This window comes from Falco naumanni, chromosome 12 (assembly GCF_017639655.2).
Source record: "Falco naumanni isolate bFalNau1 chromosome 12, bFalNau1.pat, whole genome shotgun sequence".
Classification (NCBI taxonomy): domain Eukaryota; kingdom Metazoa; phylum Chordata; class Aves; order Falconiformes; family Falconidae; genus Falco; species Falco naumanni.
The window spans coordinates 30,510,902-30,535,282 of record NC_054065.1 but is presented as its reverse complement, the minus strand read 5'-3'; the positions used below and the strand labels follow the sequence as shown (position 1 = coordinate 30,535,282).

The following is a 24,381-nucleotide window of genomic DNA, read 5'->3' as shown; positions in this document are numbered from 1 at the left end:
CCATCTCAGACGGGTTTTTTGTTTCAGGAGGGGCCAGAAGCGGTGTTGTGAAATGTAAGACAGCTGCTGGCAGGGTCAAATATTTTTCCCCAGACCATGTCATTCCTTCAGTTTCCATCTCTTCCTTCCAGGAACTTCACTCTGTTTTGAAGTAAAGGAATTTCCAAGTTGTATTTTATTATGAGGTTCTTGTACTTTCAAAGTAGAATCAGTGATCGTCTAAGTGACTTCGTAAGTATAAAAATAAGTATTTGTTAAGAAAAGTAAAATAATTCTTAAGCTGGCTGAGTGATATGTTTATTAGACTTACACATGTATATCAGAAAATGAAATGAGATCTCAGAATTGCTGGTTTTAATTACATTTTACATTTTCAAATGTAATTGATAACTCATACATGGCAAAAGCTGGTTCTTCTCATTTGACATTCAGAATATTGCTCTGATTTAAATAATTACATTTTTCTTGATAAAATAAGTATATTCAGTTCTAATATCCCTAAATAATTTGTAAAAAAAAAAAAATAATTTCTTCTTTCAGTTATTAATTACTTATTAACTCCAAAATCTCTGGGTAGAATTTAAGATAAAATGGATTGACTTGAAAAGAGAGAACTGTAAATAAAAATTAAGATTTAAACAAAATCAATGCAAGTCAGCAGAATTACATCAACACATTTTTTTAAAGAGTTTTAAGAGAATTATTATTAAATGGCTTCTTCCTACACAAAAAAATAAGAGTGGAACTTTTCATTCTTGTGTGAAATTGCATAACAAATTAATTCAGGGAGCTCAGACATGCGGTCAGCATTACAGCGGTTGCACCTCACTTGGGTGTTCAGCTCAAACACGCAGCACCTCCATCTCCTCCACCTGGCGGAGGCGGGTGGGGGTCCGTGTCCCCCAATACACCCTGGTGCTGTGCTGCTGGGAGCCTGGGAATTTGGGTGATGGTATATCCCAAGAGGCATCATAGTGCCATCTCCTTCCAGATAGATCTGGCTTCTAGGTTTTCTTTAAAAAGTACTGCTATTAAAACAAACAAACAAGCAAAAAAGTATGAATCATGAAAAGTTCTTTTTTCATGAGAAAACAGGGGTTTACAGGATTTTTTTTCTAATAATTTTGTGTGCATATCTAACTATACCAGTAAGTGAGTGAGTGCAAAATCTGTGACCTACTTGAAATTGTGCCCAGTTTGCTCTAAATGGGATTTTCTTCAATATTTATTGTTGCCGCTACTAAAAATTGTTGGTTAGAAAGGGGAAGGCTGGCACCAGATTGGAAATGGTAATTCAGTTTCAGAAGGATTTCAGAAACACCTTCCCATAATAATTTTATCTAGCTTTTCTGTTTATTTTACAAACAAAAAAGAAAAACAACAACCAAAACACATTAGTGGAATTGGCATGCTGCAATGAAGGATTGTTTCCCATTGCAATACAAATGCTGATACAAACCTCAGCATTTATGGAAAACAAATGTTGAGATGAAGTCAAGACATTTATTTTCTAAGCAGGAGATGTTGACTCTCTGACAACATTACATTGCAGTCTTTATTTCTATTATGCCAAATGATTGATGTGGATTTAATCATTAGTTTGATGGGTGCTTTTGCTCAGTGGAGAGGCAGCTGAACATTTTATCGTTATTAGTGAGCTGCATTTTGATTTTTCTATCAAGGACACTGCCAGCTTCAATTCATCCCAGGTGTAAAACCAGAGGTTCATTGGGCCCATTGTTTGTTTCGTGACCAAGCCAAGAACAGTTTGTTTGCAAAATAGTGTGAATATTTGTTTTGATTTTTCAAGCAGGAACCTGGTTTTGATAAAGACTTCCATATATGTGCTTGATTCTTCAAAAATAAGTAATAGTAGTGTACCTTTTCTGACTAAACTACTTACCACATGATAGACTATACATGTACATATATACTTGTATACATGCATATCTGTGTATATGTATAGAGTAGCATAGAAAGGATTTAAATTGCTAGGATGTAGCATGGTAGACAAATACTAAGCCAGAAAATATTTTTAATGCTTGGGGAGCCAACACCACAGATGGAAACTGCAAATGATTGTGAGAGAAATGCAGAACGCTGGAAAACTGTTGGGGTCTGTGCATTTTCCAGAACAGTCAGCAGAGGATTAGGGGCTGGGGACGGGGACAGGGACAGGGACAGGCTGGTGGCTTTTGCAGTTCAGAACCTCCTCCCTGAGAGCCACTGTTGCCAAATCCTGAAGGAGGATGGTCAAGGGAACGTTTCTGGAACAATTGCGGGATAGCTCATCCAGATGGACAATATGTTTTGTCCATCTCATAGGGTGCCTGCTCCTCTGAGGAAGAGAAGTGCACCTAATTAATTACGGGCTGCTCAGCGCAAACTCCTGGAATGGCCTCTCTTTGTGCTGTGAAATATCTCCACTAAAGCAAGGAATGATGCAGAATTTCACATAAGGACTGAATTAAACTAGTCTTTGTTATTTAGAAGCATCATTTACTTTTGTCTTGCTTGCCTGCTCAAGAGCACGATTTACATCTTTATCTGGAAATGTTTATTGTTTCTAATGTATTTATGAAGTGAAAGTGCTCATTAGACGTGTCTAATCCCTTTGTCAATCTCTTGTTTTGAATGAGATTTTACGATATGTTTTTCAGCTTTATTTTTCACATTTTTAAGACTTCTTGTGCTGGATTTTTAAGATTTTGGCTTTGCCCATCTGTGCTGTGAGAAGAGGCAAGCACAGTATGGTGAAAAGGATCCGCTTATTTATGACTTCTGTTCCCAGTTAGATAATGCTCTTTAGGAAAACTGGCAGCAGCGGAGCTCCCTGGGGGAAGGGGGGGTGCATTCTCCCTTTGCCTGCTAATGGGCACATGCAGAGGGGAGCAGCTCGGAGGTACAACAAGTGGCAAGAGGTTTACAGGCCAGAGGTGGATGTGTGCCACCCAAGGGCTGCACTGCAGAGCAGGGAGCAAACCCAGGGATGACGAACGGGGTTTTGCAGGAGGTCTGGGCAGAGCTTACTGCCACTTGGAGTAAGCCATGGAGGAACACCAGACTTTCCCCAGGGGCACTGGGTGTCAGGGTAGAGGGGGATATAAACTCTTCTTAGCTCTCTTTGAATATCCTTTGAGGTTTTTCTTCTTTAAAGCTAATTATCCTAGTTTATACGCTAATATAAACTGCCTTTTTTGATTTTAAAACCCTTCCGTCCTTCTTTGGGGCATTTTGTGCAGAGGAAGGTCAAGACATACCGCCTCCAAGCCTGTGGCTTGAAATGCCATCGTCTGGCACTATCCACACTGTCTCGTCATTCCATTTTCACCACGTGCCATGTCCTGGCTCCTCTGTTCCCTGAGCCTGACCCTCTGTCTGAAGACCCGGCACTGAGAGGTGGGATGCGCTGAGGCCGAAGGCACCACTGCAGCAGAGAGGTGACCGCCGGGGGATGCAAGCAGCGAGCCCCCGCGACAGCGCGCTTTTACAGAGGCAAGTCAATGGATCACAGTCCATCTGTGACACCCCTGTGCCTGGGCACAACCGACCACACACGCTGTTTATTTAAAAAGTAAGGTTGGTTTTGCTTGTGTTTCTTGGTAGCAGGCTTCAATATGCTAACAAGTAGAGCGGTTTTTCACAAGCCTTCATCTGGCAGTACCGAGCAGCCTGTTCTGTGTTCACAGGACCCAGAGTACCTCTGAATAGCACATAATGCTTTCATCCTTCTGTGCTGCTCAGCATAACAGACAGCATGCTAAAGTTTGAAAAAGGCGGTAAAAATGAGGGAGAAATCGTGTTGGTGGTGGACAATCACCCAGGTCACTAGAGGGAGGACTTCCTAAGGGGATCTCAGCTAAGCACTGCACAGATTTAAATCCCAGGGAGCGCCTTGTGGTGAGCTGGCCAGTCTCACCTTATTCCAGGACTCAGGGATCCTTCCCATATCAGGAGACTGGTTTCTGATGTAGCTACATGGATAAAAACCGATGACGCATTTATTCTCGATTTTGGTGGTGTGCAGTCAACATCCATCCCAGCAACGCGACAGTAAGGTGTCTTTTTATCTGCGGGTCTGAGGATGCTTCTGTTCTCCATATTTTGTGAATTTGGTGGCAGGTTAAAAGCCCTCTGCAGTCGGCTAGGTGGCGAAGCTCTCATCTGCCCCAGCTCCTCTCGTTGGTAGGAGAGTGAGTAACAGCAGAGCAGTGACCATCCTTCGGGGGAGATCGCTCAGGAGCCCGCTCCTCCTCTTCTCGCCGTTATCGACTCTCAGTAGCCTTTTTAAAAATCTATAGAGCTTACTCCAGCACTGACCTTGTCTAATCGTATTGATTGTTAGTAACTGAAGGCTAATTAGGAAGCAAGTTGCTATGGTAATTCTTGAGTCATACATATAAAGAGAAAATACTGCTAAAACCACTAGTGCATGGTGACTATTAGCATAGTTAAACAAATTAAAAAATATAATTCATTCAGATTTATTCTGGAATTCAAATGAAGATACAATATGCAACAAGGAAGTTTTTCCCTTGCTGCCACATTTTCCTCTTTCGTAGACATTTTGTCCTTTTATGTATCTGTTGAGTGAGTTGTGCATAATTTTAGGACTAAATAACAAAGTGAACTTTGGGTTCTTCTCCACCCCACACACAACCCCCGCATAGCCCACACGCAATATGTCACAACAAGCTTCACATGATGGGAGAATGACTCAGGCAGAGGGTAATAGGACCGGGAACCCCCCAGATCTGTAGGTCACTTGTTCATATCTAGCCTGCATGTGTGTGATGGATGGTTGATTTCCACACGGGTAGGCTGATGGTTTTGCATGCCATGGGCTCAGCCTGTGCCCTCAGGAGACGGGGATTCATGGCAAGCCGGGGCTGTCAGGGCTGCCTCTCAGCAGCAGCCCCCCTTGGCCAGACCTTGGCACGGCCCCGCGGCAGAGCTGGTGTCTCGGTGGGTGACCACGCTCCATGGTAGGGCACTGCAGGATGGTTGGACAGTTTTGGTTGGGCTGTGCCTCATCTGTGGGTAAATGGAAGATTTTGCCAGTCATGTCTAAGAGTCTCTTCACCTTTTTTTTTAGCTAAATGTGACCCAAAGGAAAATCAAGGGCATCCTTCCCTGTTTCATGGGGGTCTTCCTTCTCCTCCTTTGGCACCTTACTAACTAGTCATGTCACGCACAAATCTTAGCTCTCCTAATGAGTTTCCATCTGCACGTCTTTAAGAAGGAGGGGAATATGAGTATGCATCCTGTTGTTATCCTCCTGGACAGTTTGAATGATGAGGCAATATGTATCTAGGAGACTCACAGGAGACAGGATGGGAGACAGGAGTGTGCTGAGTTCAGATCACTTCCAAGTGAACATGAGTTTCTCTGCCCATCTCAGTCGTCAGTGGATGAATGTCCTTAAATTGACATTAGCAGCACATAACGAAAAATGTGAGCAGCAGTGCAGCTACTGTGTAGCATAAATCTCTTTTAACAGGTCTCATAAATAAACAGGGTATTCCCTCTATGGCTTCTTGGGACTTGTATGCTCACAGAGTTGCATTTATTTAACTGAAAATAAGATATAACATTGATTACTAAGAAGTGTGTGACACTTAAAAAACAAGAAGAAAAAAAAAAAAAAAAACAAAAAAAAAAAACACCCAAAAGATAGAAGTATGTTTAAAGTGATTAACATCAACTAAACCAGAGCAAAATGACTCTAACAATGAAACCAAAAACACCTGGTCTGAGGCTTTGCCTGGTCCTCAAGTTAAATAGGTGCCACTGTAGAGACAATTCCTGAGCATGCCATTTTGACGTAACCACTTCATGTTACGAGTAATATAGCCCTCACGGAAAAGAAAAATAATTTAAATCCCTCGTATTCAGCTGCTGCTTGATGTGTCCTCACTGAAGGTTGCCAGCTGGGTATGGGGCACAAGGGATTCACCTGGGGAATCTCTTATACCAGAGCAATCCTGCAAAGCCATCTTCAAACTGATAGAAAGAATATAACAAAACCCTGCTACCTTTGTATAGAAAAATTAGGTATGTGCTGGTACTGCTGGCTGCTTTCCGTTTGCTGTACCTTTCTGCATGTAAGAAAAATACACTCCTGTCCAGGGATCCAGCCCAAATCCTTAGGGATGTGGGTAACTTCAAGATAGAACATCTTTCAGGGTGAGCTCTGATCATGTTCCATAATACATGTTATATTTGTTTCTGCATTTTCCTGTTAAAATAATCCAAAAATACAAGTTTTGTTTTCACTCAAATGGAAGAAACAATATGGTAGTTACCTTTTCATTTTTAATTCAGTATTTAACATACAGAAAACAATCCTCTAAATCTGAAAACTAAATTGCTCTCACAGGATTGCCTTCAAGCGCGTGTACTTCTGTGTCCTTTTGTGTATTGAGCTGTGGGCTTTCTAGAGACAATACTTATTTAAAATTACATGAAAATAGGCTCTCTTCTAAAATGTAGAATGTTAATGGAAATACAGATCCAACATATGAAAACCAATGGATTTCCATGCCTTCTGCTGCAGAGCCTGAAATCTCCTTCAGTCTCAACTAAAGCAATGATAGTAACCAGAAATGATGGATTTAATTTAATTTTTTATTATTTTTTTAAGCATATTTCATCACCATGACTTTTCCAAATAGCAATTTTTGTGGTTTGGGATCTCTTCAGGATTTCCCTCCACCTTCCCCATCAGCAGCATTTTTTTTTAAAGTGTTTTACTGGAAACAAAAAGGGTTTTGTCAGGCTTGTGCTGTGAAAACACTGTAAGTTCCAGTTTGTTTACATCAGTACAGGAAGCCAGACAGAAAAATATCGTTAAGAATATGCAATGCAGTGCACAAAGAAATAGACACAGCATCTTCTGAGGAAAACATCATGTTTTTTTTATTCAAACCACGTTTCTTGTTCAGCCTCCTTCTTTGAGTGCTGTGGCTGGGGAGGAAGATGCCTTTTACTTTTCCCTCGATGAAGATGGAAGAACTACTTGAGATACAGATTTTGCATCATCTCTAGCTCCAGCTTCTATGTCCCCGGTCATATATGACCCAGGATAAATTGGAGAAGGGCTCCCAGGGAGGTCAAAGGGCTTGTATGTAGGAGAAACAGGTCATTCCCAAGTGGCCAGGAATTGCCTTTGGGCTCTCGAGGGCTTTGCCTCATTCCTATGGAGACTGCACTGGGGGAATCAGTACTGCGGGGCCCCTGCCAAAGGGCTGAGCCCAATCCAAGGACTTTCTCGTTAAAGCACCACAACAGCAGATGCTAGCAGATCAGTCTTTGAACCTTGATAGCAGATCAGTCTTTCTTTGCCTGGCATTTCTACAAGCCTGTGTCACAGAGCAGAGTTGTGGCAGAGCCCTTCGTGGCATATGAGCAACTCCCTTGTAAACGAGGTTAAATATGCAGAAAGGCTGCTACTGGCTGGTTTTGGGGAGTAAGCACCATCGTGTGGCCATGGGGCTATTATTCTTAGTGCTTTTGTTGTAAGGTTGTGTATATGCACAGACACAAACATAGAAACGTACGAATATATTGAATTTTGTCCCAAGCTGATGACATGTTCCCTCGCCCTTGTTAAGACTGACTTATCAGTGTGCGGTCTTGCTGTGTTTGCTGATGAAGAGAGTTATTTGTGTCAGGGAAACTCAGGTGGAAGCACGAGATTTTCCAAGGTTTCGTAGTGGAAAGCTGTTCAGTCGTTTGTCAAATAAGACTCTAGATGTATTGAATCGGGCTCCTCTTTGCTGCCATCAGCCACGTGGCAAAAGGCTCAGGGATTGTATGTAATTGCCATGTTTGTATTGTGTGTCACCTCTGCATCCCCAACTACAGAACCTGCAGGTTTGGGCTTAATGGTATTTTTTTCTGCTTTTAATAGCACAGTATCACAATCAGATAAGTAACAGCTGTTACACACTTGTTTTGTAAAGCTTTTGACTCAGTAGCTTCTTGCTGATGCTTGTGTTTTCTCTGGTAATCTGTTGCAAGGCAGAGTTTTGGGTTAACTTTGGAAGCATAAAAGAATCTCCTTTTCCCAGGTAGGTTATACCTGAGGGCCCCAATCATACAAATATTTATGCAGTAGGGTCTTGGCTGAGCCTGGAGCCAAAGCTCGGGGGTAAGAGTTTGCAGAGCCTCAGTTAGACACAAACCAACAGAAACAGTAACTAGTCTTTATGGAAGGGAAGAATGTATGCAAATAGAAAAGAAGGCAGAAGGAAATCTCTGTGCTGGAAAAAAAAGTATTTCACAGGGAGACTGTAACATTGAGTAAGAGAAACCTAAATCCCTTCAGGAGGATATCAGAAAGATGTAGTGGATGGTGTTAGAAGCTGTAAGATAATGTCTGTGTTCGTGATTGTGTTTAACATTAGGTAATGCTAATATTTTTCTCATAATGGCTCGAGTCATGGAGATTTATTTTCATCGAAGTGGGTGTCACATACTGCATGATTTGCTCTGCTGAATACTCAGAGTCCTCTCATAAACCTGGGGAGATTTCTAATGCCAGAACTGAGGAGTCAGAGGAAATTTTTTACAGTTTTCCCTCTTAGCTAACAATTTCGGTTGTGCCTGTCTTAGACGCTTGCTGTTCTGGATCTGTTCTGCATTGGAGTTAGTAGTGAACTGTCCCCCAGAGGCCTCTTGTGCATGTGTGCTTCCTTAAAGCGTTTCCAAATGGGCTGCTGAGTGTCTGGGAACATCTGCTTCAAGATGGTCTGCTTGGAAAGGCTGTAACTCACCTCTGCGTCCTGGAAGCCACATGTTCTCCCAGTCCAAGATGGTCTGCCTGTTGATTTTCCCCATAAATTATTTTCCCTGTTTCCTCATTGAGCCGCTTTCCTGAGTGATTATCTCAAATGTAATCTCGTCATCTACCCAGGTCATCTTAATAAAACTATTCATCATTAGCTGGCTATCAAGGCCAAGTGCGAAGTAATGAAAGATAAGTGGCAGTAAATGCTGCTGGCCCATTTCCATGGAAGGAGTTAGGATATGGGCATGATGCTTGCGTCAGCATCTCTGAACGAGGAGGTCCCTTCCTCAACTGCACAACCACCTTTGTCTGCCAGCATGGTCTCAAGATCCTCTGGAGCCCATCCCAGAAAAAAAAGTCATTGCCACGGTGGGTGTTTTTATTTTAGAGACGCTTTTCTGCCTTCTTTGCAAGCTTTCATAGTCACAGATCAAGTTTAGTGATGCCTGAGTGCAGGGGGCAGCAGGCACATCTGCCCCAGCAGCTGGAGGGACCAAGTTATAGACCCCATCCCTGTGGGCTGCCTGCATGGAGCTGGTGTTTCTGTGGGAAGGTGCTGCTGCCTGCAAGGCTCCACTCCTTGCTTCTTCGACTCTACAAAGCTTCTCAGCTTTGCTGGCAATAAACTAAAACTAGTATAATACATCCCCATAGAGCTAGAGCATGAGAAGATATCCACCCCCCCACAACTGTACTGATTATAAAATCAATTCTTATAATGATGTGGCTTCTGCTGTTGGAACCGGTTGTTATCAGTTCCAATTCTGCAGACTAATCGCGCACTTTTTCAGATTAGAGAGACCAATTTAAAACTGTTACATGGACAATTAATTTGATGCAACCAAACTCTCAACAGACTTTCTTCTGGATTGCTGGGATGGTGCTTAAAACACCGATAGAAATAAAATCCCCTTTGCTTCCGTCTGCTGTGCGGAAATTTGCATTTTATTTCTCCCGTGCCTGCATTGATTTATTTGAGAATATAGTGTCATGCCCTTTGGGGAAAGCAGGAAGACGTAGTATTGGTGCCACCTGATAATCTCCTTCAAAGAGTTACATATACATTATTATGCTCTAAGTGTGAAATCACTATTAATACTCAGTTGGTTAAATGTGTATCCCACTTACTGGGTCAGGTCAGTACAAGGTGCGTATATCTTCAGCAAAGTAAAGAGATGATGAGAAGAGTCAGTGCTTGGATTCATTTTTGAAACGTCAATAACTGCTAAGATATATTAGCCTGTAACTCCCTGGTGTTCAATAAATCATGGTAGGGAGACAAGTTTTTCATGTTCACAAGGAAAGTGGCAGTAGAAAGTGTCAACTATCTATTTTTAAAAGGTCAAAAGTCTCTAATACTTCTAAGAAAAATAGCTTTTCTTTTGTAACCTGTTTAAATCAATGTAGTAGCTTTCTGCTGTCACTTTAGAGGGAAGTTTTCAAAAGGAGGTTTCAGACTGGCTTGTTTCTGATCAGACTGAAAGAAATAAGAGCTGTTTCATTTAGGACATGGAGGCAGAGGTAGCAGGGTGTTTAATTTTTCTGTTCAGACACATTGCAGGCTGGACCCAGGGGTGCTCACCCAGTGAATGCTGGGCAGGATTAACACCATGTTACTGCTAATTCCTTGTTAAGTTTGACATAAATTGTGACATCAGTCAAACTACCAAGTCAAACTGACCTGGCAAATTGGTCTAAAGAGTATTTATTTCTAAAGAAAGGGTGAAAAAAGATTTAAAATGTTGGCTTTTTTTTTTTTCCTTCCCTTTTCCCTTAAATCAATGCAAAGCTATTGATTTGTGGCAGTGCAGAGAGCCCAATGAGGCTGCCTGCTCTGGGAAGCAGTACCCGATACTTCCAGTATCTGCTGATTTCAGGTACCTATAAAGTGAAGAAAAAAAAATTGTTCACAGGAATCCACAAGATATTTATGCCACAAAAATCTGCCTCAAATGCTGAGGGTAAAAGGCCATAATGTTATGACATATCGCAGGAAATATAAGGTGAAAAGATGTATATACATGTATGTATATACACCATGTACATACCTGCTCTGGGAGGGAATTCAAGGAAAAGTGCAGGAATCTGCAGGGAGGGGATCACAGCCAGCGCTACAGGGGAGGGCAGCAGCTGGGGGCGAGGATACCCCCTTTGCACCACGTGCCGTGCCTGTGGGCTAAGCACAGCCACCAAACAAATGCCTGAGAAAACTCGACGCACAGGGCAGCCCCTCTGCTGCTCTGCCACGGGGAGATGAAGTGCGGAAATCCATAAATCCCACATTTACTGTGGTCACCATACTGCTAAGTTCACCAGTTGGGCACCAGTTCCTACTCTCTGTCATTCCTGCTGCTGGTATGACAAGGTCTTCATGCCCAAGAGCATCATCCCTGGGTGCCGTGTGAGGGACCGACACTATGATCTGCCTTAAGCTGGTCTTCTGCCACTCATGTGCTTTGCTCTTCTTTTGACGCAGGTTTCCATTTACTCATCTACGTTAAATTTCTATATCTGTATATACACACACACACACATTTGTTTTAAATAGGCACATTTCCTAGCAGGGGAAAAATGACCCTATCCCTGCCTGTGTGCTCTGCTTTGATCCTGAAAGGATTTCTTATCATAAAAGACATATAAATGTCCGGTCTTTTATTCTTTCATTATTTTGAAATACGAGACCACTTGGCTGCAAGACCATTAGTTTGTGAGTTTAATACAGTCTTGCTTTTGCCATAAGACTTCGATTAGTCTAAGAGACTTTTTCTTTAGAGGACTACAAAGAAACTGCCATGAACTATAAATTCCTTGCTAATAGAATTGTTTAAAAGGCTGTTTCAATGTATCTTGATTTTTATGGGGTGTGCTTTGAGCGCAGCTGGTTTGCAGAGGAATCCTTCCGATGCTTCATGCTGGGCTCTGCCGCAGATGCCGTGAAGCTCTACCCCTAGACCTGCCTAAGGGCAGCTTTGCAGGCAGGTTAAACCAAGCTAAGTCTGTACTGGCATGAGGCAGCACCTTCCTCCTCCTCTTTGTTTTCCCTCTCTCTCCCTCCTGTCCCTGGCTCTGGCTATTACACATGGAACTGCCACACTGCAGTTAGTTGCTTGTGGATAAAGAATAACGATTACAGTTTGCTGCATTAATGGCAAATTAGGGGAAATTCCTTAGTTGTATGATGTTGTCTGACCTTAAAGTCTTATATTCTCTTTGAAGAAAACCTATTACTCTTTGTCCCTTTGCTAAACATTTTTACCGAATGGTTTTTCCTCTTTTAAGCTGTGTCTGAGTACACAGTTTATGCTTTTGAGGATCACTGTGGATTTCAATAGAGCTGTGCATGCAGTGTGAACTAAGCTTAGGCAGACGCACCGAGTGGTTTGGGGTTTTGGAGGTCTGGATTTTTTCACGAAATTGCCCCTAGAGTGTTTTGCATGCCATCTATTCAAAGGCTTGCATGCGTCAGAAATGATGTTCAAATTGCTGTCTGGATTTGCTGTGATAGCTAGTAGTAGAGTTAATAGTATCATTCATTACAAACAAACATTGTAATAACAGTCCCATCTTCTCTTGTGATGACATATAATAAGATATGCATTATGAGCAATCATCTGTTTGTGTATATTTATACTGTAAGACAAATCACTTGCACAAATACTAGCCCACAATCCCCTTTTTCTGTTTGTAGCTGCTGCTGCAGGTACTGTTTGCTCTCCTCTGCAGAGGATCTGAGTCTGCTGGGTTGGTTGGTTGATGTGAGCAGCAGTGGCTTGTACTGTTGATGCCACAGATACCTGTATCGAAGACAGTGTTCATGAGCACAGTGTGCATTTTTTTGCCAGGTGTGAATAAATTGTTCACACAAATTATACAGCCAAACCCCAGGCTGCCTGCTGTTACCTGTGTATGACTGGCCTCCAAAGCAGAATGTTTGGGTTGTTGTTTTTTTTTTTTTTAATTTATCCTTCTTACTTAAATGACAGCCTTAACAGGTATATGGACATCCCAAAGGACAAGAATAGCAATGGCCTTCTGCCAGAAAATGACAAAGAACAATGATAAGTAAGGTCATCACCAACAGGATTTCCTGGAGAAAGTGTAGCAGAGGAGGCACAATTCATTTTGAGGACAGAGGGTCTTGTCCTTTTCCCTCACCACCTGCAGCCCCCTGAACACGGAGGACAAAGCTCAGTGCCAGAAGGGTTACTGCCTTCTGCCATTGACTAGTGTCCCTTTCGTTCCCTTTACTTGTCTTGAGGGGCTCCTAACCACAGTGACCGAAGTAGTTGTTTGCTTGAGCCGGAAGACAGCAAAAAATATTTTAAATGGACATATTTTCACCACCTGTTCTGTTGTGGTATTTTTCTTTTTTTTTTTTAAAAAAAAAAAGACTGTTGCCTCTTTACCTGTGAATGGGAGTATTAAAATGAATTCAAATGATTCAAATCATCTTTGAATTCTGGTTCTGAATTCAGAATCAAATCTCTGAAACACCTCCCTCAAGTGAGTGTTATTTATTTCTTTTAGAAACTTAGTCTTTAAAAAACTTAATCTTTTAAAAACTTAGTCTTGCAATCTTAGAGATTCCAATTTTCCTACCTCTGTTTTATTCCTTCCTTAAGTATATATTCTCCAAGCCTTCCAAAGTGTCATGACCTGCTCATGTCCTGCTTTAATCAGATCTGTATCTTTCATTTGTTGAACTCAAACAAAGCCCATAACCTATCCCACTCTCAGAAAGCCAAAACACTCTCCTGATGCAGAAACTTTGGGGTTTAAGCATCCCATTAAAGGAGGTATATGGTCCAAGTTGTTCCAACATTAGATAGCAGATTGGAGCATAAAAAATTGTTGCCCTCGACAGCCCTATCTGTTGGGTGAGGTAATTAGCATGTTGTGGTTTCATAATTAACATATCTTTTTGTTTGTATAAAGCCAACAAATCTGCAACATTTTCCCCTGAGCTGTTTCGTGGCATGAAATCTCTTCTGGCTAAATGGATTTGTTGGTATTAAGTGTTCTGCTTTTTCTGTGGATTTCTTTTTTCTAGACAACTGATTTTCAGATTGTGGGAAATGGCAAATATACTGCTGACCACCAAAAAAAGAGCAGAAGTTTTGCCACAAGCAAAACCAAAGTGAATCTTAAAAGTCTGAGACACATCCCATGTTGCTGAAACTTCTAGATGAGTTAATTAAGCAAGTGACTTGTAGTGTCATATAAACACAGCACAGGGGGTGATTGCTTCTACCATGTGTTCTATAATACATCACTTTTGAGAAAACAGGAAGATGATAAAAAGTCTTTGAAACATCCCTTGCAATGCCTGTGTACCTTGCATGGTGTGAAGGAATCCTGGTCTCAGGCAAAGCCATTTGTTCCTGCTCAAACCTAAATAACAATGAGGAACTTGTTGGCATGTAAGCTGGTGGGTCAGCACTGCTAAGCGATCCCAGTTCTCATTGCACCCTCCCAAGTGCCTGTTGTCAGCCCTGATGTACTCTTATTTTCTTGTTCTCCAGTCAGTTTAAAGCTCCCAGAGCAGAGGAGAGCTGGATTTTTTCCATTAAAAAAAAAAAAAAAGGAAAAGAAAAGAAAAGAAGGAAAACATCAACTTGAGGAAACAGGAGGGAAAGCTTCTTATTAAACCAAGAAATATCAAAATATTGAGGCATTTTTTAAAGTGGAAAAGGTCAGATGAACAACTTATCTTCTTTTCCAAGGCTTTTGTCTTAAATGGGCAGGTAATTTGTCAGGTATGGTTCAGTTGTTACTCAGAAGGAAGTGGAATAGTTTTTATACCACTTGTAATAATTTTTGTTATTATTTTTTTGACTGCACCTATCATTACAACCTATTTTTTACCCCAGGCCTGTTCAAATCCATTTGCAACCATCGTCATTCCAAAAGAACAAGATCTCCAGGAAGAAGTTCCAGCCAGCTTACAATCTTACTGTTTATCTGAGGTTTCATTCCACAGAAGTGCACAGTTCCCTTGCCATTAGAGTCCAATAGACCATCACACTACCACCACATCATTTCCATATTACAAATTTTACTTCCTACAGCTGACCTCAGCCTGGGAAAATAGCATTTTTGTGCCGTTTCCAAACACAGCAGTGGGGAATCTTTTGACATAGCCGTCCTTACCTTGACTTTCCTGGTCGCTGCCAGCATAAGGGCACAGGTTGCACTGCAGTGATTCCCGCTTGATTCACCAGGAGAACTCCCGAGCTCTAAATTGCACCAGAGCCTGAGACCTCTCTTTGCCATCCCACAGATTAAGGAAGGAAAGAAATATGTACTCGGGACCAGCAGGAGATGCACTCTGGTGTGTTGATAACAGAAAATGGTCCAGTTCTGTTCTGCAGCCCTGTGGCTGTAAGCGGGCATTAACTGTATAGAGCTGAGATCAGAGAGGGTTTTCTCCAAGGTGTGGAAGACTTCTTCATGCCTGTGGTCTCCAGCTCCGTGTAATAAGGATGGGGCTGCTGGTGGCCTCCTTTTACACTCTGTAGTTTGCACTGGGTCAAGAGGGCAGCATGTCCTACAGCTGAAGTTGAGTCGTGTTTCCTGGGAACTTTTGAGCTGGTTTTATTTCAGTCACCTTTCACTCCCCCTTCACCCAGTTAAAAAATGTCATTAAATCTCTATCGGCAGTTAGCGATGTCAGCCATCCAGTAGCCCACGGTGGGTAGGGCCTGACTGCCAACGCACAGGGAGCAGAGCCAGCAGGAGGGGCAGGGCCGCTATTACCGACACAAACCTCAGGCTCGGAGATGTCTGTTCCTGACTGTTGGTGTTTGCCTTGGTGGCACCTCATCAGTGTTCCTGGGGTCTGTTTTCTTATCTGGTCTCCACCTTGGTTTTAAAACTTATCGGTCATCTAGGAAGAAGTTCCTTGCGCATTTTTCACTTCTCCCTTCTCTGCTTCACTGTGGTTTGAAATATCTTGACTTTCAAATTATTTTTCAGAGAGATCTCACAGAATGATGCCTTGGAGGTCATAGAAGCAAATGTGTTTTCCAATCTTCCCAAACTACATGAAATGTAAGTAATGAGCGATCTAAATTCAAAGGAGACAATTATAAAAATTCGTTATATGCAAGTACAAAAGGCATTTTGGTTCAGGTAAACTCTGAAGAATTCTAGCAATACAAGAACATTTGAAATCTCCTTTTGTCTTTTCCATCTTCTTATCTAACTGTCCCTTTCTTTCCCTAGTCAGCTTGAAACTTATCCTCAAGCCATTGCCAATATCAAAAGGTGATGTGGTCTGCCAGTCTGTGATAGGCAGAAATCATGTAGATCTTCTGCTGTGAAAAAGAAAATCTTAGCATATACTACCACTACATCATGGGGCTACCATAAATATTTTCAGATCAATATATTGACACATTTCCTCTAATGTTTCATTTCCTCTTTGCAGAAGAATTGAGAAGGCCAACAAACTCGTGTACATTGATCCAGGTGCCTTCCAACACCTTCCGAGCCTCAGATATTTGTAAGATCTTTTGTTCTTTGCAAGTACTAAGGTCATTTTGAATGATACAGATGCGTTACTGTCTAACCCGTTGGTGATAAACAGGATTATGCCCTTTCCTTGTTACTAGTTGCATATTGCCGACCCACATTTTTACTCCCAGACCCGCACACAGTGCTCAGAAAAGCTGGAGGTAATACCTTCCATGGCGTAGTCCCATGTGCAAGATCCTTCAGCCTTTCTAAGCAACAGGTTGAAACGGAGCGAGGAGAAAAGGAGCCGGGCCTTTCTTATGTCTACAAAACCAGGTTTAGGCTGAAATTCCTCTTGAGACCTTTGGGACAAAACCTCTCTCCCCTCTCTTTGCTGTGGGTCTTTGCCAGCCTGCTCAAGAGTGCTGTTTGCACAGCTGTGGTTGCTACATCTGGCCCCATGGGGTTGTCATCAGAAGTCGGTGATAATTGAATCTATCCTTAAAATAAACTGTTACAAATATTTTCAAAGCTTTTAGCACGTGACCTTAACATGACTAATAATCTCTCCTCTGCGTTAAACCCCCAACGACGTGCAATGGGCTCAGTTTAACAGTAACTGGGTTTAATCGCCGTAGCTTAAATAAGCCCCCACGGCGCTCTTTGCTGAACAACAGCTTATACACTCAGCAGATATCAACGAAACTTCTGTGTGTCCATCCACCCGAGCACGTGCACGCAGGTCCTGTTTTCCTGACTTACACCAGAAGCCTTGCTCATACTATAAGCCTTGTTTTCCTTACTTATCCAAGGAGCCTGATCACCATCTCTACACTGGAGTACATAAAAGTGCTTAATTGTCCGGTCAGATATTTCTTAAAAACGGGATGAAATCAGGTCAGTGGTCTAATCAGCATAGCTCCCAGTAAACTAATGAGTGTTTAAAGTCTCTGAAAATCACTAGTATCTGACAGGTTCTGGGCTCAAAAATGCCAAGAGACATTCCTCTGGATTTGAACTTGAAGATCTGAGATTTAAGATTTGCACTTTTTAGAGATAAGGACTATTTAGTGCTACACAAACCTTTATAGTCTGAACTCTCATTGAAGTGGAATATGGGGTTAGAGTTGTGGTAGGATTGTTGCTCTCCCCAGTATTATTTTGACTGGTACCTGCTTTATCAAATCCACCAGGCATCTTGATTAACTTTTGTATGTGTGTAACTGAAACACAGATTTTCCTAACAGTAGGGAAATAAAGCTGTAAGCCTGCATCTTGATGAGGAAAAATCCAGCAGCTTTCTCCTTTCAAGTCATAGTCATTCAGCAGTGACTGCTGTCTTTGAGTAGTTCTGTCTACCTATGAACAAAGCCACAGCGTTTGTTTACCCCATGTAAAGTCTCCAGAACCAGCTGCTATGGGTCGTACAGTTGTCAGGTGTACAGGTGGGTAGAAAGTGTGAGAGCACGTTGATCTCCTACAAAATTGAAGAAGAAGAAGAAATATGAATGCACTAATGAACACACTAATTTCAGTGATTTTTTTAGATGTGGGGCACAGAAATTATAGGTCATGAGGAACAGGTAAATCCCCACTTTAAATATCTGGTAGTGGAAGTTTTTCTCTTGATGTTAGTGGATGCTCCCTTGTTTGAACATTTTGTCATTCCACGCTCCTATATGCATTGACTCAAACATTCATAGATACTACCTGTATAAAAATTCAGCTGTAACAGCAATACTGTGATCTATAGAAGCAACAGATTAAAAATATAGAGGTTTGCTTGTCTAACTAACTATTCCTCACTCCTCTTTAGCTAGTTTTAGTAGCCAGATGAAATCAGAGGAAAATATATTTGGAGTATTTTTGAAGGTTTTCTCTCTTGTGGGCATACAGGACTGGAAGAGACTCTCCAGGCTACTGTATCCTATTTCCTACTGGTTCCACTTCATGTATCCCATTAATTAAGTGCTTTATTGACATTCTTGATGCACTCCACAGTTCCCTAATTTCTCTCTTTTTTTTCCAGAGGAGGCTTTTCCAGAAATGCAATGATTTGGTGACTAGAATATTTCCTCTAATTTTATTCATGGCCACTTAATTCACATTCATTCTTGTGACAAAGCTTTTCTCTAATTTAAATTGATAAAATTAATCTTTGGTGTTTACTCCACTAATGGATTTATGCTGCATCCCCTCTGTGCCTTCATTCCAGGAGGCAAAAAATACCCACAACCCTCTTGTATGACTAAAAGTAGTACAAAAGGTGCAAGCTTCGTGGCTCCGAGTCTCTGAACAGATAAATGTGTCTTTTGCGCTAATGACAAGGTTTGAGGTGGCTGAGCTAGGGGTATAAGTCAGTGCAACGCTTTTGGCTTCACTGCAGCTACATCAATTCACACCACAGGGATCGGGAGCAGGACACGAAGTCCCCATAGGAGCGTTCGAACTAGCAACGAGCCGAGCGTGATGCTGAGTCACATCACGCTCAGGTCACCCTCCCTACGTAGCCATACCTTCGTGCTCTCTCTAGGCACGTTCCTGTAGGAAAGGCTGCTATTTTCTCCATCCCCTTGTTTCACTCACTTGCCCCTTTAGAACCTCTCCCTTGAAAAGGTAGAAAGTGGTACTTTTTGAAAGAACAGGACTGCTAAAGAGAAAGCAGAAACCTTGACGCCAGGCTGCAAAATAGCAGCTGGTAAAGGTACCCCAGTCCTGGTATTCACCTTGCCAGAGCGTACGAGGAAGGGTCAGTTTGTGAAAATGTAAGGCAAGATGCTCAGGGGAGTTAATGGGTTGATGGGTTTAGTGTTTAGTTTTGGGTTCTTTTTGTTGTGGTTTTGATTTGGTTTTTTTTACACAATACAGAAGTAAATGGTTGTAGACATGTGGGAGAGTTTAAAACAATTGAGAAAAGGGTTCAGCACCTGTGTGGGTAGAAATGCTACCAACAGCTACTTGAGAAATGATAAAAATTTTAAGGCCCTGAAGGGAAACTCAAAAAACTTTGTATGTCACAGCCTAAATTCTCCCACTAACTACTGGAAGTTAGAAGGAATAGCAAGTGGTTTCATAAATACCTCATCACAAAACAGACTAGGAGATTCTGTCCAACTCTGTGCGGGGTTGTGTGTGAGTGGAAAAGCAAACCTGATGCTGGTCCCACTCGGACGTACTCCTGTTGCCCGTGTTGTGTATCTTCTTCCCAGCTGGTGTCCGTGCCAGCTTCCCAAACTGTCCACATCAAGGCAGCAGAGCTGGAGATGGAAGCCCTGTACTCAGAGAGGTCCTTGGCCCAACCTTCTGCCATAGACCCCTCTGTAAACCTTTGCAGCCCTTTCTGGCCTGACCCCACCAGTCAGAACAGCTGGCATGGGCACCCCCATATCACAGTGTAAAGAGGTATAGCGAGACCCAAAAAGAGAAAAATTAATGAGTATTAATGCCTGAGACTGAGCCTGGGCACCATAGCCCATCAGTTTAATGACTTTTTCAACTTGTTGCTTGCAATGTTTCCTCTGTGCTCTTTCAAAAATAGTTGTATAACCAATAGGTCTTATCTATGGGCAGGCAAAAAGTTCTGGCTAGCCATGTCAGTCCTCTCATCAGCTTTACGGGCTCGTTACAGCTGCTAGCTGTTGAACATTAATATGCTTCTATCTCTTTCAGCTTGGGTACAAATGTATTTCCCACTCACCCCACTCCCTTTGTCTCCTGCATCATCATTACCAGTATGGCAAAAACACTAAAGAGGGGGGAAATGCTTAAAAAAATGCAAGTACTCTAAACCTTCTAGAAAAATGCAACCTTTACTTTCTCACCAGTCTTTTAGAAGAAGTGAAGAGAATTGTTAATTGGTCTTCTTGGATATATGCCAAAGAGCCAGACTGCTTCAAAATGGTACCTTATTGACCTTTTCATGGGTACAAGATTATTTATCTGGCTCTCATTAGGGAGACCTGTGGCAGTCTCTGTTTAATAATGCAGTGATGGCTTTTCAAACCTATTTTCTTTCAAAAATTAGTTCTCACGTGTAACCTGTGTCCTTTGGTGTTTTTTTACAGTGGATGTGTCATGGATGTCCTGCATTAAGCAATCTCAGCTTAAGATAGAAAGATTTAAGCGTAACACTCCTTCCAGATCAATTTTGAGGGCATACTACTGGATTGTTGGAGGGGAGGGGAAAGAGGTTGCAAAAGCATGTGTTTTATCTGCAAAATAGTGTGCATGGCGGAGAGCAGAGCCCAAGTCTGAAGCCTTGTGGCTACTTATACCTGCCTGTTGCTGTTTTGCAGAGGACCTGACACGTTGTAGCTGGTAGGGTTCCTAAATCCAAACCTGTGTTTGCTGCAGATGCAGCGAGGCCCACAAAATCGATGACCCTTTGCATGGACTTGGCTCTTCAATCAAAAGAAGTGAGGCTGCCCTCACTCCTTTTGCACGGCTGCCTCGCGCTTAAAGACCTTGTCCCAGAAGCGAGTGCTGTGGATTGCAGGCTCAGCTTAGCCTGTGAGGTTGGGGCACGTGAGGCAGAGAAATCTCCTGCTGGAGTCAGGCTCACATGCAGGATAAAGTAACCAGCACGATTAAGGGACACAAAAATAATGCTCCCTGAGTGATGTTGTATTTATCTCTGCCTACCTTGGGTTTGCAATTTAGCAAATACTCCCAATAAATTGATGAGGTAAACTGTATTCTCAGTTTTGTCAGAATAGCTTCTACCAATTTGGTGTAAAAAAAGAGCAGACATGACGCTACATCTGGAGATAAGCAGCCAGAATCTTCCAGGAACTAGTTTCTGCGAGATTTTTTTTTCTTTTTTTTCCTCCACTGATCATAGTGCTATGTTTTCTTAAGTGCTGACTGCGGTAAGCCTTTTCAGAAAAGACAATTAATGCTTTGGAAAGCAGCCATCAGCCATCCGAAAAACAGGTTCTTACCGAGCTGTTTATGCATGGCAATGGGGGACTTGGTTATAACAAAGATTAAAGAGGACACTTGTTTAAAGTGAGGCTCCTAAGGATGTATACATTGTATGGTAAATATATTGACAAAACTGTCCTGCAGGAAAGATATTCAGTAAATTGGATTATCTACATTCTAACAAGATTATCCACTTAAAGGCCTCTGGAGATTTGCTGGTTGAATAAAAAGAGAGGGAAGATCTAGGCTGCAGTCTAGCCAAGTATTATTTTTTTTACTTCTTTTTTCTGCAATTAATTAAAAGAACATCCTCTCCTGCTCCTAATCACCGCTCTGTGCCTCTGTGCAATCAGAGCTTTGTGCCACCTGTAGACGTTCTTCAATGCATAAGGATTTGTCAAAGACACTTTCCTCTTCGCCTCATGATGTTCGGTTGGCACCAGTACAAACTGAGCCCTGAACGCTTTGGGCTTACTGGAAAGCCCGGGACTATGGCATCACCTTGAATGTCTTTTTTCACACACGCATGGTGGAAGCCCTGCTAACCAGTGTGGCATTTTGGTACGTCGGGAGTAAGTTGCCACTGGGAGCAGTGCTGGGATAGCATACCTTAGAGTACCGCCGCCTTTCGTGACTGCCACGTGAGGACTGAGGTTTTCTTGGGAAAGTACTGTAGGAAGGAAAGCTGCTCATGTCTTCTCTGTCCTGCAACAGCCGCACACAACTTGGCAGCAGTTTGCTTCTTCATTTCCCCACTAAAGGAAATGCATGCCCTAATTCGCATTTAACAAGGGCCTCATAAAACAAATTGCATGAATTTTTAGCATATGACTCATGTAAAATTAAAGGCAGCTTTCAACTAAAAACCTGTACATCTCCAGGAGTTTAGAGAGTGTACTTTAAAATACTGTAAGGGGGGAGCTACAGGTTCTTCTATTGCTTCTAATTTTTTTCAGCTAACTCTTTTTACAAAATACAACTGCAGAAGTACTTTAAATAATAAGGGCCTTGTGAAATCCACCTGCATCAATAGTCGTGCTTTCTATTTAACTACAGGTAATGGTTTTTCAAAGGCATTGTGGTAGAGCTTTCCTGGTCACATGTGACAGCTGTTATTTTTAAGCTAATGCAATGTCAGACCACTCTGGCTCGTGAGGTGAAACAGTCATGACATGCCAGGAATTCTCCCAAACTGGTTTCTTGAATATTCACTATACTTCTTTTTCCTGCATATAACGCATTGCTTTTTGTTATGAGACGGGTAACAAGTTGACTCTTCAGCATCTGAGGATATCCAGATACCACCTCAGGGAGCTCAGAGCAGTGCTTATGCAAGTGAATGACTATTTTATGGACCTGTGTGTCACCCTGAATGCCCAAATGGAGGATTTGGTTGTCCCATAGAGGTGTTCAAATTACGAAACCTGAAAGGTTGCAGCTCTCCTGAAATAATCTAGGTTCATAATAAACAACAAATGAACACTGTTACTTTTTTCCAGCCTCAACCAGTCCCGTTCACCACCATCTAACTATTCAGGAATGAATCTGGGGGAAAAAAAAATAATCACATCCAGTAATGAAAAAATATTGTTCTGTTTAAGTGTTAGGAACAAAATTACCTTCCATATACTACTAATACGTTCCTTAGGGAACCAATATTCTCAGTGAAAGGCTACTACCTCTGTTACCTGACATATTAAAAATACAAAGATATAATTCAACTTTCAAGAACCAAAATTTTCCCTTTGTTTGGTAGCATCAGAATGAAATATTTTGGTGGCTGGGAAGAGCTCGCAGCTGGTCCTAGCCCAGCTCAGCCCAGCTCCTCCTCCACCTCCAGCGCTCAGCCCTCCTTCCAGATACCAGCAGCGACCAACCACCTCCGGCTCGATGGCAATCTCATGTTTGTCTTGCGCTTGCTGATGTTCGTTATAACAATATTTTCTTAAATTAGGTGTAGTATAGCTCTGTGGATACCTGTGACCGTGTTTCCTTGCTGGCTGTGGGCACAGGGTTGTCCTGCAGAGTCAGCATTTCTGGGGTGGCGTTTTCTGGACGGGGACCACAACGCAGAGGCCAGTGATGCTCGACGTGGTGGTAGGGTGGAGGTAGTTAAATACGGAGGCTCAGGCCCATTTCCAGTCACACAAACTGCTGAAACATTCCCGTGCGTTCGGTTCCTTGCTATTGAGGTGCTGGGGAATAAAGTATCCTAATTCTCTCTTGCTTTCAGGGAATATTGTTATTTCCAGTGGAATTAATATACCCTCTAATAGAGTAGAAGATTAAAATTGTGATGTGTGAATTGATACTTTTGTCTTAAAAGAGCTACCATGAAAATAGTTCATAACTGAAAATAATTCAGTCAGTGCAGCTGATTTCTTAGAAAATGGCTGGGAAATTAACACCACCGGCAGTTTCCTGAGATTATTGGGAGGGACTGTGTAATTACCCAAGGGGGGGTTCTCCCTTGACTTCAGCAGGGCAGAATTCACCTTGTGCTTTGGAGGAAAACCGTTTTACGTTACGATGTCAAGTTTCCTATGGGCAACGCCTGGGTTTTTGGCTAAACTCTGCCTTTTGTAGCTGCCATCTGAAGTCCAATGTTCTTTCTTCTTTGTTAATCATTGCTTCGTTCCTAGGGCAGAGCAAATAATCTGTTCTCTCCCCCTTAGGTTAATATCAAACACTGGCCTCCGGTTTCTACCTGCTGTCCATAAGGTGCACTCTTTCCAGAAAGTTCTACTGTAAGTTTGAACATCTGCTTCTCACTTTTTTAAAGTTCCCTCTGAATGTCCTCCTGCTCCAACAAAGCCTTTCAAGAAGTGATTCCACCTGTGTTTGCTTATTATCTTCACGGTAGCATTCTGGGTTGTCATTTTGCAGGCATTGCTGATAATATGGCCCGAAAGGTCTCAGTTCTCTCTAGGTCTCCCTTCTACAAAGCATTGTAATTTCCACTTTACAGACCGCTCTTCCTTTGCTAAGAGCGTTACCTGGATGGCCTAAGGGATGGGTAACAGCCTTTTACTCCTCTTTCACCAGTTGAAATACAAACCAGGCTGGTGGCAGTGGAAATTTGTTGCCACCTGGTGACAGTTCTCTGGCCAGCATGGGAAGAGTTGCTGGTCTCAGAGCTGTTTTCTGTGGAGAGGTGGCCACATCACGGGGTGGGGAAAAAAAAAAACAACCAACCAACCCATGGGAAAATA

At 42.2% G+C, this 24,381-nt stretch overlaps 1 protein-coding gene across 1 annotated transcript in view; it reads left to right on the top strand.

Moving 5' to 3' along the window:
• FSHR (follicle stimulating hormone receptor) overlaps nt 1–24,381 on the top strand; it is an 84,146-nt gene that overhangs the window by 39,032 nt on the left and 20,733 nt on the right. The window contains exons 3-5 of the mRNA XM_040612319.1: nt 15,767–15,841; nt 16,221–16,295; nt 23,845–23,916. Of these exons, the coding sequence (XP_040468253.1) occupies nt 15,767–15,841; nt 16,221–16,295; nt 23,845–23,916 (222 nt within the window). The remainder of the gene's footprint in view (nt 1–15,766; nt 15,842–16,220; nt 16,296–23,844; nt 23,917–24,381) is intronic.